The sequence below is a fragment of the Lepisma saccharinum genome, chromosome 2, assembly GCF_977018435.1.
Source record: "Lepisma saccharinum chromosome 2, izLepSacc3.1, whole genome shotgun sequence".
NCBI lineage: Eukaryota > Metazoa > Arthropoda > Insecta > Zygentoma > Lepismatidae > Lepisma > Lepisma saccharinum.
The window spans coordinates 68957823-68972210 of NC_139230.1; the positions used below are offsets into that span (position 1 = coordinate 68957823).

Consider the following 14388-nt stretch of genomic DNA (forward strand, 5'->3'; position numbering starts at 1 on the left):
CATTATCTCTTTATTACAATCCTTTCCAATTGAGCAATAGTTTGCACCGATCTTGAATAAGAAGATAAATCCGGCCAATAGCTTAGACAATATTCCACTAATTGATTACATTCCTTAAAAGTTAAAGAATGCTGCCTAAAAATCTATCCACTTACCCGAATATACATTGCACTTTGTTCTTTCTCACTGTGAGTGGTGATGGTTTATCTGTGTCTTCTACTACACCATAATTACTAGTAAACGATAGTTTGATACTAACCATATTGGTGATGGTTTTTATAATATTGGGTGATATTTGTATTTGTATTGCGTTGTATGACGTGTGTGTATGTGTTATATTTAATCACTAGCTTTGTGAGTACGATCATTTGAACATAATAGGCATTTATATTTAGTTTTGATTTCCATGTGTAATTTCAAAGCCAACATTGGGGCCATTATCTGGGACCATATTCTCAGTATTATTACGAAATATTATGAGAACTACATGTTTGGAAGTTATGCTGTAGGAAACTTAACATGTAATTGCAAAATATACTAGAATCCAACCCGTAAATTCATGTTGTTGTTTTTTTAACTTGTCTCATTTCACTAGACATCCAAGTCTATCTTAATACGGAATAGTGAGTATATTTGAAATTCTGAATTTAATACACCTAACATAAATCCTTCGTTCTAATATCATTCCTAGGGCAAGTTATTGTTTTCGAATTTTAAACAATTTGATACTGTTAACACTTATTGAATAGTATTTTTGCATCGCTTGAATTAACAATATCTAGATAGCTTAATTGAGCATTTTGTGAGCAGTCAAAGGGCGTTCTAATTCTTAATGCGTTACATCCAGTACTAAAGCGTGAGTTAAGGAAGTATTCACTATACCAATTTTATTTTTCTGATTGCTTTAAAAACAGTTTCTAATTGTACTTCTCAGTAATTGGAAACTACTACATATTCAAACTAACTTATTAATCAATTGAATGGCGGGTCTCATTTCCAATTCTATTTTCATTTGTCATTAATTGACTAGATTGGTCCTTACCCTGCCGTTTCATTTAATGCAGTTTTTTAAAAAACCCTTCTCTTGTTCGATTTTCCTCCCTCACTTTTTAAATCGGGTTCATTTGCATCCTCAAACGGACTTTGAGCAAAACCAAGGAATTAACTGGAAATAACTGTGAGTGAACGGAATTGGATATATTTTCAGCCCCATTCGCAATATATATATATACTTATTGTCAAGAAACATTTTTATGTATTTCATTTTGAAAGTTGGTTCTAAACTGCTTTTCGATTGCTCTAACTTCTATCAACCTGAATCATAAAATATAAATTATGCGTGATTTTAAGACAAAACAGCACTAGTTGCCAGATATTGAATCAAATCACACTCATTTTTCTAATAGGAATCTCACATACGTTTCGTCGCTGCTTTGTCTTAAACGCAACACTGTGTTCATCACCAGCCAGCGATCTCACATTCTTTAAGAACCTTTCTCTCAAGCAGGCCTCGTCTTCAGGAAGGCATCAACTCGGGGCAAGCCCCGGCACCTACCGACCTGTTGGATGCGAATGAGTCAAGGCAAGAACTTTAAGAACCTTTTCCAGCTCCCCCAAAAATAGGCAATAGTTAGGCTGGAGGGTTCAATGAAATAACGGATGCACACACGAACTAACCGATCTCTAGCCGAACACATTCTCCTTTTTAATCTCTCAATCTCACATTCATGCTGATCAAGTGAAGTGTATTTTAGTGCGGGCGATTCATATTGTCGAAGTCGTCACCGTTCCTCTATCTTAAATGCTTAATCTGAATTTTCATCAGGAGAATTCTGCAACGAACGTTTCATTGTCTTAACCTATTATTTCAATTGCTCGTTTTAGCACCATTTTCCCTCTTACACTGTGCCGCTAACTGGAAAAAAATACTCTTAGAAAGACTTCAGCATTAGAGTCAGCGTCACCGTCATCAAAGATATGGTTCTTCACCTACATTATACAATGACTTAAACCATATTAATTTGCATTGTTTCAAACAGCACTTGAAGTGGAAAATCTTAGCTGGGATATGTTTCATCGAGCATTTGCCCAAGCGGGGGATGTTACTATGGTTTAACATGGTGACAATGAGACAACTGAGGGGGTTGGTTTCGGATAATTTTTGTCGCGGGGGATACCATCCCCTCGCACCCCTCCCCCCACTTCGAGCACTGGTTTCAAATCAGTTGCTCGTCTCCATATTGGACAAGTATATAAGATAAACATGACGATGCAACTCGATTACGAATCGATGAAATAAACATTAGGAAGCGAAGCAGAAACATTTAATATTTTATGCTTAACGCAAATTCCTTGCGTCCTAGCACGTTATGGTAACCAGTACATTCTCGAACAGAAATAAAGCAATCGACAAGTATTCGTAGTATCAAGGCAGTGGTAATCGGGCGGGATAAAAGAATTAGCGATTTCCTTCATTTCGAACCCTTTCATTATGTTCTGAGGTTTCTAAGGTATGTGTGCGATTGTACACATTGATTGTGCACAAGTTCCTCAAATCCGTGCTAGATAAATTTTGCAATATATAAAATATTCTTACAGTCGGGCTCGTTATTTTCTTTCGAATTAACCAAATGGGGAAAAAAAACTGAACAAAAAATCCTTGATGACAATTACGTTCTGGATATAGAAATATTCTTTTAGGCTTTTTTCAAATTTCGGAAGAAATTTAGACTCGAAAGGCTCTAAACGTTGTAAATAATTGCAGAGAGTATTCAGAACACGCAAACTGCTGCACTGAATAGTAGCTTAAGCGTGTCTCGGTGTGTCGGTTTCCTATTCTGACGAAAATCATTACTTCCTCGTCACGATTGTCAAAATGTGCAGGAAACGAAAATTGCGAATACCACATTAAATCTAGTTAGCAGGAACTCGCGCTGGGTTATCTTCGTAAAATACACTCCCGCCTTAAAGTTAATGCATCATTTCAGGCTTTCGGGCTATTTATAGCCCCGGTCTCCGAGTATTGTTGTTCTCTTTGCTTTCCCCGCCGTGTCCTCTGTCCACTTCAGCATTCGCGCTGCCCCGTCCTCTTTTCAGAAACAATGCTTTGGCGATATGTCGATAAGGGGTATCTCAATAACCTCCCTTTATATTGTTCCGCGGGCTCCAGCCAACAGTTGAAGAGAAAGGGAGAGCTATTCATTGGTATAACCTCCCATGCTAGTCATGCAGAAGTGGAGATAGATGTCTTACTCTGCGCGTCAGCGGGAAGCAAATACTACATTGATCCGACAAGCCTTTTTTTTTGTTAAATACATATGGGAAACGATTTCTTAGACAACCATCGCTGAATACCGTTTAAAACAATTGCCCTTTTTTCGCATTCATGTCGACACGCGCTCTTTTTTCCCCGTGGTAATTGTGCCTTTAAAAGATAGTTTGGTATCAGCCGCTGTTTGCTTTGTCCGACCGAGAAAATGCAAATTGAAAATATACGTTTTGCCCACTGCTTTGGTATTTGAAAAATCCGCCAATTTAGTGGCAACGGTTGGTGTTCCAAGGAATGCATTAAAAAAAAAAAAAACACTTTTGCTATTTTTATCCCATTGAACATTATTTTGTTTATACAACGAATGTGCCGCAGGAGTTCTGAACCTCCATCACGATCCCTGGACACGCCACTGACGACAACATCGTTTGCACCATTCTTGCAGATGTTTTCATATAATTGGATCACCGTTAACCAGTTTCTAGAATTATACATTCATCTCTCTAATGGTTTCATTATGTGCATAATCAACGTTAGTGTAAAGCTTCAAAATGGCTGTTACTGCTGATCGTGTATTTTTGTATTTTTTTTTTCACCCTATTTTTTCTTGTGAAACTTATGCCTTGGCATTTCAATTAGAAAATGAGAAATAAAGTTATAATCGCATCTAATTCAAGTCTAAGTTTGCAGTATCACCAACTATGTTCAAACTACGTATAAAGCATTTTTCTTTAAATTAAATCTGCTTGCAAAAAATACTGCTACTCGCAGTTTTTTCTTTTTAGTTTCGAGCTGGTTTTATTTTCCTTTCAAGCAATTCAAAAACAATTCGCAGTATTGTTTTTGTACTTCTACATGGTGTAATATAAATAATATTCGATATTCGAACATATGTATATTATACATTTATGCTGTCGATAATTTGACTGAATTTCGTGATTTGGCAAAAATGCATGTGGCAAAAGAATGATGTATTAGCGGAGCTAAAAAGAAAGGAGCGTCAGACATTAGCATGTGATAAAACGGCCGGGAAATTTAGACAATTTGCGATATTCCGAGAAGGTATTGGTGTGCTTGGGGATTGATTTGCTTAATTTTACTTCGCTTTCCTGCCACTCTTGTCTAATCGCGAAGATGAGGTTGAAAGGTGATAAGATGAAATTGATAACAGGACAATCTCAAATACATATGGACGAGCCCCACAGAGGATTATTAGAAATGTAGCCTCGTTAGCCTGTAACGTTGCAGTTAACCGGGTGTACAGTCATGGAAAGAAGTACTTTCCCCATAGAGCTTTAATACCAATAGTCTTATGGGGAAAGTATTTCTTTCCCCGACTGCACTACGTGGATGTGAGGTTGGCTTTTGGGTGCCTTATCAAAAGCCCCCGCTTACACCCCTCGAGGGATTGGTGTTGGCTATATACTCGATCTCCGTGGCGGAGTGGTTCGTACAGCACGCTACGACGCCAGGGGTCCCGGGTTCGAATCCGGGCCTGGACATGGGTGTTCTTTGTTAGTTCCAAAAGTGGAAGAGAAGCGACGTAAAATAATCCAATCAGTCGTCATATTTTCTCCCACTTTTACCTAGCTTTCCTAGAGACAGAAGCTCGTTTCATGAAAATATTGTATAAATATAGTTCTCAGTACTAAACAAGCCACCGCCAATTGCTGGAAACGTTGGCACGCCATTGCACAAATAACACTGATGTGGTTGTAAAATGTTTTCAGCCTGGTAAATAGAGTTTTCTCTGGTCCCACACATCTCTGACCTACTTTTCAGGTTATAATAAACTATTTGTACTCTCCCCTCCCCCTCTCTGGTTGTTATCGTTTTTTGTCATGTATTTTACTTACTTTTTATTTTTATGGCCAACAGAATTTTTCCCCAACTGTATCATTTTCTGATCTATGAATGCACTAATTTATTACCCCCGTCGCTATGTATGGAATCATTCTTAATATACTGGCTACATTTTTATATTTTCGCAAAGGCTAAGAAGATACTAGCTAATGTAAAACGTGAAGCGTATCTTCTTCTGCCCTTTCATTGCATCCATCTTGATGAATTAGTCACAGTGCAACTCCACCCAATGTTGGAAGATCCTCCACAGGGCGCTGGCGGTGTAGATGTTCACTCAAATACATTGTTGACTTGTGGTTGTGGTCTAACAGCTGCTTTAATAAAGCAAGACGAGTTGCTTTGTGTAGAAAGGAAATTCCAAAGAGATTTGCAAAGTGCATTTTTCATATTCCATAAAGGACACTAAAACCGAGCACACACCTTGGTGAAGGGAGTGCGAAAGATATTTGGATGCCAGCGTCGAATAGAAATTTTGGTAATTACTACCACGATAATTAGCATTAATACCACAATACGCATTGCACTAACTCAGTCAATTTGTGCGGTCTAACACAGATTCAGTTGATGTTGAAAGATATTCAAGTATAAATATAGGAAGATGTGTGAAGAGATGTTAGCCATTCAAATTAGCAAAAGTTTACTAGTTCGCATTTGTTATGTACACTACAGTTCGTTTATATCGGAATTAGAAATAAGCGCCTCTTTTATTTCAAGGAAATTACATCGTTTGGGGACAACCGAATGCTTATTTTTTGTCAGCTCTATCTTATTTCTTGCTCTCGGCTTCTACATTTATTTAAAGCTTCCATTGCCCATGAACTGGGTTGCTGATGTCTTCCGATACTTGTCTTGAAGTGGTCGATTTTGTATATTTCAAAGCCTTATTCGGAATTTTGTAAATAACAATTGTCATTTTATGTAGCAGATAATTAAATCATTTGCAAAATATCGACCCGATCCAATTATTCTTATACGATAGTGTCTTTCTACATAGCCGCAGACAAGAGCTGTTGTTTCTACCTAGGTATAATGCTAAATCTTCGACCTGAGCAACAATGATTGTAGGGAAATAATGGAATTGATAGCTGATAGCGTTTTGACAGATCTGTATCCTTGCATGTAAAAGTTGTATGGTACACGGTATTTCTTAAGCTAAAAAGAACCCTTTTTTGTTCTTGTGTCATTCCAGCAACAGCAGCAGCAGTTGGCGGAGCTGGGCAGGAAGCAGCTAGAACAAGTAATGCAGCAGCTTCAGGAGCAGCTTCAGCTGAATCTAATTCAGCAGACACACCTTCTTCAGACAGGCGACAAAAAGAAAGCCTCAGGTCCACTGCAGCAGTTGGCGCTTCAGCAGCAGCAGTTGATGCAGCAACTCCAACTCACTCAACGCCAGTACCTCTTGCAGCAAGGGATCGGGCTTCAGCCCATGGTGTTACCTCAGGGTGCAGGTAGGCCGGCCTTGGTTCAGTGGTCCGGCTCTGAAGGGATGATGGGCGATGTCTAAATGAATAGTAATGACCTCAGCTTGAATTGTACGGCTTCCTCTGGCCCGGTTAGCCCTCTTGCGACCTGATGATATCCTGAAAGGAATACATAAGCGTTCACAACCCCCAAAACGCCAATATGGATTAATATACCATTCAGTATATTCGAATTACCAATGTTAGTTGACGTTTATTAAAAGAAAAGACGGAAATCATGATTCAGAAAGGAGAGAGAACATCCTAATGACCTGAATTATATCATTTTTGACAGTCAGGACGTTCTGTATGGGGGAAGGAATCTAATATATATGCATTTTCTCGCGGAGAGGAGGAAGTATTACATTTTTTATGTAATATTTTAAGAACTTGCATTTCCGTAAACATTCCGGGAAAATTACGCACAAAAGAAAATATTGAAATAAACATTACATTTTATCTTCAAACTCACAATATGTTCATTTTTAGATGATAAATTTGTACTAGTTGATATTTTCTAAATAATACTGAGAATGTTCTATCCATAACCAAACATGCAGAGCTTGATAATGTTTTATATAAAAATGGATACAGAGGCTCGCAGTTAATGTCTGATTAACTTTTTTTTCCTATTTTCTTTTTCATTTCTTTTAATTTTGCTGAAAGGGAACCGTGCTTAAGGAGACAATTGAAAAAATATGCCCAAGTGACGACTTAACAAAAAGAAAAAGAAAATGAATAGCAAGGTAGCATAATAAGTTCATAAAATTTCTAAAATTTCATATTACATACGAAATACCAAGGGAAAGTTCACATAATCATAATTAGCAAATGCTATTTACGTTATATACCAAATTTTGAGGCTGAGGAAACTGAGTTGAAAAATTAAGGGAAGCATTTTCAACCAAGAGTAAAGTATTATGATATTTGATAATAAATCAGTTTCTATGAATTTTAGAACATGAAAGGACAGTAAAAATGAACACAGCGATACTAGATAATAAGAAAGATCACAACGTTTTTTTGAGCACTTGGTAAAGAGCGGGGAGTTGGATTCGGTGTATAGAAAACAATTCTATATGTTAAGCGTAATATAAAATAAGAATCATACTTTACTGGTAATGAAGGAATATAATTTTGTCACAAAAAGGGAATTGTAACTGAATATATGTTGAACTATAAATGAAAAAATAATCGGCAAATATGTTCTACATGAAGGAATTTCATAGAATAGGAAAAACTACTGATTGAATGAAAAAAAATCATGCTACATTTCTAAACTGAAATGCAAAATGGGCAGAAAGAAAGAATGACTGAAAATAAACAATGTGAATGGATAATAACATTTTTCAGAGTAGAACAAACGTTTCATTAAGTATCGAAGTATCAAACAGATAGCAACAACCTTTACATAACTAAGTTGATTGCGTTAAATAGCATTTCAAGCATTAATTATTGATTTTCTGTAGTTCAAAAAGAAACTAGATGAGAATATCACCATTTCGATCTTACTCAGCCTTACAAATGTACACAACCATGATTAACAGAGCATTATCAACCTACAAATTATTACCATGCAATATTTCTTTCAATGTGACAAAATTCACAACTATATGATGAAAGCAACATGAGTAATCAAAATTTAAATAACGTAAAAAATTACCACTTCCTACCGACAGAAGAGTATACAAAATAATTATAATGAATATGAACAAGCTTTGATAAATTTTATATAATCAAAATATTCTGAATAAAGCAATATACGTAGTTAGAGTGAAATTTTCCAGTTACTTTAAAAACAAATTACAAAGATTATCAATGTATTGCATATAAGAAACTAAATTTCAAATAGTATGTTGCTCAAGATTGTAAATTTTAAAATGTCCGTTTTGATGGAAGTATAAAAATGGATTATACTGTGAATGAAATGAAGTTAGCAAAACTTGTCAATTCTGTTGTGGATCAGAATAATTCATCTACATAAGCTTGGATATAATGATCATTTATTTTGAAAACAATATCAGACTTATTACACGTTCGATTAATTTGTGTATTTAAGAAAAAAGATATAGACGAATAATTTATGTCCAAATTCATATTGCCTTTATAATATTTAGTTGAAGGAGCGAGCTTGAAAATGTGTGAAATGAGTTACCGCAAATGGAAGTCGTAATTTATTGAGGGTTTTAAAATGTTAAGAGGACACATCATCTGGGAAGAGACGTGCCTTCCAGCTTCAGAAATGGAATGAGCACCGCCGTGTCATCTTTTGGTGAGTGCTTCTCCAGGTGGGGAGTAAACCGTCTTGCTAACCCTTGATCGTGGCCCCGGAAGCCGGGCCCCAGTGGACTACCCGGTACACATCTGGCGCCCGCCCGAACAAACAGCCCGAAGTAGCGTCGAGACGTGGCATCCCATCCGCCGGCTAATGAGTTTCGGTCCGCCAGCCCACACACAGGTCTCCCAAGGGAACGTATACAAATAAACAGGAGGATCCCGACAATGTGGAGTCAGGACAAACAGAACTGACTCGGGGTACAAGAATTTGTTGTTCTTGGTGGAAAAGCAATTCGGGAGCGATTGTCCAGTCGGTCGACACAATGACCAAGCCGCGGCCGGAGAAACGGATTGCAGCATTTGTTGGGTAAGGCGATGACGTCACTTCTGTATTGCCAGTTGATTCTTCCTGACGGAACGGGCCACGGTGGGACTAGCTGGAAGAGAAGATATCCCACGATTCAGCTGTGTAAAGGAAGTTAATGAATAATGATGTATCATCTCTTGACTAACCCACAGTTGGAACAAGCACAATCTAACAAAGCACAATAGAACTCTCACGAATGTTGTCTTCAAAGGCCATGTTAGCTAAGTCTAATCAAGTTCTCGCAAAAAAAGAAAGAAAGAAAAAAGTAGGATATTGCTTCTACTATCGGAGAGGCTACGATCTCTATCCCAGAACGGTAGCTGGCAAATGAACGACGCTTTTGAACCTTACTGGACATAATAGGAAAGTCCTTATAAGAAAACAATGTTTCTGAAATGAGACAACATTCGAAAGAAACGTCTTATATCATTCTTCTGTAAGAGAAGTACAACCTAAGATCAACAAAAAATTACTTGTATATTTTTGTTATTGTACACAACATTTTTTAAATTGAGAAGAGACAAGTGAAAGAGTCGAAATTCGGCGAAATAATAGAAAATATGAATAGTTTTTAAACGCAGAATTGAAGAAAAATATATCCAGAATACAATTAAGTAAAATCTGAATTGTTACAAAAAATTGAAATTTTACGGAAATATATTATAGAAAGAAATATTTCGCACATACACAATAACATTTCGAAAGTCATCTGCTGAATCTTCGTTAAGCCAAAAGTTGCATTCAAGGAATATTTGTATTAATATAAATATAAAAGGTGTTAGATCTGTTATCAAATACATGTAATATTATTTTAACAGAATTACATTCTGATAAACATCAAGAAATGGGAAATATATAATTATTTAAAATCAAGAAAATAAATTTCATGATAAAAAAATAAAATCCATACCAGAATTTTACACGGCATCCTGTATTGAAATTGCAAACTAATTAATACATTTTTGAAATGGATTCTGTAACTGAAGAACAACTGGCTTCATAGACTAACACAACCAATCGATTAAGGGAAATGGAATAAAGTTAAAGGAAATGTTCAGGAAAAACCGTAGCGATAAAGGTATGTTTCTTTTATCCTAAACCTGCCTTTTGTACCCTAAACCTTTCTATCGCCTAGGGAAATGCCTGCTTTCAGAATATTACTTTCTGAAATATAGGTTTGAAACCGATTTCAGTTCTGTTGTAGAAAACCAAAACGATACTCGTCTTCCAAAACCAGTTTACATTTATATATCATCACTCAGTATCAATAGTTTTCATTCCTTGTGCTATTTCACTGACTTCACATTACATATGCCGGTAGTAAGTTTTATTTTCTAGGGGCTACGAGCATCGGCCCCTGCCAGGGAAAAGGTTAACAGTTGAGGCTCAAGACTCATCTGCTGAGGTCCCATATTGTGTTGCTGTCGTCATTGGGTGTCAGGGTGATTCTTCTGGTCTCGGGCTCGAAGCTTCCGGAAGAGACAAGCTCAATCGGCAATTTGCTTCCGCACATCCACTCTCAATGCTGATCAGAATTGGTTAATACGGAGACTTTTTTTTTCAAAAATCCCTTATTCAGATGCAATTATATAACGGATATTCAATCAATGCAAAACACAGTTTTTTATGACTTCAGAGCCTATTGGATGAAGTATCTTCTGTAGACCTGAAGACTGCAAAACAGCGAAGAAGATTTGTCGGTAACAGAGATAGAAATAAGTCAAGCTGTGCTCTTATTTCTCTACATCGTTTTATGTTTTTTTATTTATTTTCGAATTTATTTTCAAGATGTATGAAACCAGAAAAAGTATAATTGAAAAGGTACTGTGTGAAGCAGAAAATCGAACTAAACTGTGTTCGTCAACGGCCAGTCCACACTACGGGGAGTCACGAGTAGATCACGGGGTAAGTTTCACGTGTGAAACACAACACCCCACTCGTGTCAGTAGAAGGCAGCATATCCCAGGTGTATCCTTTCCTGTCCCCTTTCCTTTCTTATCCTCAACCTGTCCTACCTTCTCTTGTGGTATATGTTACGGATGAACATTGCTTTTAAAAAAATCTTGAAGCCGTTGTTTTTTATAGACATTGTAAAGAAACATTTAGCTGGATCGCATCCAAATTTATCAACCTTCCTTATTTTGCTTTCACACGTGAAACAGGATATGCAAGTGATTTACAGTGTCGTTCTCGTAGAGGGGCCGTACAATATTGTGTTTACAGAATCCGCAGGAGAGACACACAGAGAGAAATGTAAAATCCGGTTAAAGTTGTTGAAAAGTAAATACGTTTTGTTTGAATTATTACGCTAGTCGACACGCCCAACGTCCCACAGAGCTTGATTGATACGAAATCGTTTGTGCGATGAAGCTGAATGCGTTTGAGTGTAGGCTTTAGATGTCGCCCTGACCAGATCTCCACCCGACACCCTCGAGTCCCAGTGTCTGAAGGCAGTGGCTCTTCCTCCAGAGCCGAAGTTTGTCTGCCGAGCAAGTCAATTAAGCAGGCCATGTAGCGTGCATTGTTTTCCACCATACTCTATGTTTATCCTCATCTCGCTGGAAATCTCGTTCTATTTGACGAGAGTCGCGTGTGGTAAGCCAGTAAATCAACAGCAGGTGAGTCCCTCAACTCTAGCTTCTGGTTGACCATCCTTCAAAGGAAGATTTTCCCGACCCCGTTCCTCCAAGGCCATTCCATTGCGAAATAATAGTGCCAGCATCTTCCACTGTTGTAAATAGATACTGTCAGAAGAAATAAATGGGTTGATTTTTCATTTCTTTTGTGTATGTGTGTATTTTTGTATGCATGCTTGTGTTTTTAAGGGGAGCAGTATTTACAAACCTAAAATAAATTCACGCCGTGATAACTACCGATACGAGTGGACAAGTCAAAGTGTAACAGTAAAACTTGATTTGAATGTACAGTAAAACAGCCAAAAGAGATATGCTTATGGAATTTTCTATCCTGTGAGAACTGAAAACTGCAATTACCACATCTTCTACTATTTATGTTGTACATAAAATGCACCGGGCCTTCACGATGTCGTAGTTGTAACGCTGCCACGTTTTAATCAAGAATGGTTCTTTCCCCGGGAAGCACATTGCACAATGGTTCAGATCGCACTTTAAACTGTATGTCCAGTCTCGATTAGCCTATGTGAGCATAAAGTTGGCTTTAAACAATTTTTTTAACAAACTCATAAACTCGATGGTTTGCAGATCTAATGGCCATTGACGCAAATGTGCTTCGACTAGTAAAGAGTATATCGCCAACAAGGCAATTGTTCGTTGCAGGTTGCATAGTATGTAGGATGACTTGAGTTGCGTCGAATTAACAATAAGTTCCTTGGAAATCAGAAAACTATGTAAGAATATACTCAGATGGAAAATTTTCAAGGTTATATTTTTAGTATGCAAAAAATAAGCTTCACGTATATTTTTAAAACAAGGCAATTACGTTTGCCTCGTCATATTAAAAGTGAATCTTAGAATACGATGTCCTCCCCGATGGTGTAGTGGTGAAGATGTCGGGTTCGACCTCACTTCAAAACAAACTTTATCTTAGAATACATCGCATTTGGGAAGGATCGAGGAAAATTGATGAATGAAGCATGGGCTACCATTGCGATACCAAGAATGAAAAGAAATGTAATTGTCAAAAAGATTTGACGAGCTTATTTTCGAAACGTCTCTTGTCCATCAAATAACTAGGCGGCAAATAGCCAAATCACGAAAAACCTGATAAAAGGGCACCACAGAGACGACAGATGAATACACGACTCCTTTGCAGTACAAAATATATTATTTATCTAAAAGTTGTACATTTTGTAACCTATATTTTAACACAGTCACGCTCTTTCCGTGACTTGTCATTTAAATTTGTTTCATGGATAATAGACGTTTGAAATTTAGATCCCCATTTGTTCAATTATGCATTTTTATATCAAGAAAATTCAGTCCAGTGATATTGTAAAATCTGCGCTGAGGACGAACCAGTGGTTATGCATGTGTGTGTATATTTTGGATGTAATGTTTTGAATTCAAATTAATGAAAAATCAACCAATACGTCTCGACATCCCTGTTATCGTGTGCATGTGTGCATGTCCTAATATGTAATCATTTTTTAAAAGTAAGGGGTATAGAAATTGCTTTTGAAATTGAAAAATTTAGTTTCTTGCCAGAATGTACTAGTAAAAGAAATGAAAAAATCCCCTTCTTAAAATTTGAATGTACATTCCTTTAGTGTATATATAAAATATAATTAGTAGTTTTGGTTGCAGATTGGAAGTTGTAATACTTAAAATTCTAAAACTGTAGGAACTGCATTGGTGCAAGTTACTTGTAACGTTTATATTAAATATATCAACTTTAATTTCAAAACCGCACCATGCTAAGAGTGATGTTTGGCACATCAGTATACTTTATTCACGTTGATGGTGATTGCAGGCTTACCTCCAGGGGAGGTTCCAAACCCATGGAAGGAGTGCCCAAGCGATGGTCCAGAGCAACATCAGAATAGCGCGGTACATAAAGGAGTTCCAGGACTTAACGGTGAGTTTCAAAATTATCATAATATGCATTTTTAGATCATGATTTTGTCCATGATATGCGACTCGCCCAGAGAGCAATCAACATTTGTGTATGTTAATGACACAGCCTTTGTACAATTGAGACATATATTTATACTTTTGAAACAATGTGGCACAATGCTTTTATAATTTTTTTAAGTTATATTTTCTTCCCCTTATAGTTGATAGGGCGTACGAATCATTAGCTATAGTCCGAATAAACCTTAAAATTTTGTGCCTGTTCAGGTTTAAAAAGAAATATACTAAATTAGAGTTTGCTCGTTGCTTATCTATCAATTTTTTTTAAAAAATGTTTTAATATTAAATTTACGGTTGCTTTTGGCAAGAACAATGTCTAATATAAGTAGTTTTTTGATCGTGGAAAGAACGGATAATGAAAATTAAACACAAGGTTTGGCTTTGGTAAAGAATTGTGACAATTATACGTAGATTGTTTAAGCTTGTGCCATGCAATGCAAGTACGAAAGATTTTCTAGATTAATCGTCGATTAATGAAAAAACAGCATGCTCAAAGACAATGAAATGTTGTTTCTCCAGTGAAAAACATGCAGCACGTGAATG

At 36.8% G+C, this 14388-nt stretch overlaps 1 protein-coding gene across 8 annotated transcripts in view; it reads left to right on the top strand.

The window, feature by feature from the left end:
* FoxP (forkhead box transcription factor P) overlaps positions 1 to 14388 on the top strand; it is a 1057401-nt gene that overhangs the window by 985718 nt on the left and 57295 nt on the right. For all 8 annotated transcript variants that reach the window (XM_083117436.1, XM_083117437.1, XM_083117435.1 and 5 more), the window contains 2 exons: positions 6321 to 6579; positions 13685 to 13789. In XM_083117436.1, the coding sequence (XP_082973562.1) occupies positions 6321 to 6579; positions 13685 to 13789 (364 nt within the window). The remainder of the gene's footprint in view (positions 1 to 6320; positions 6580 to 13684; positions 13790 to 14388) is intronic.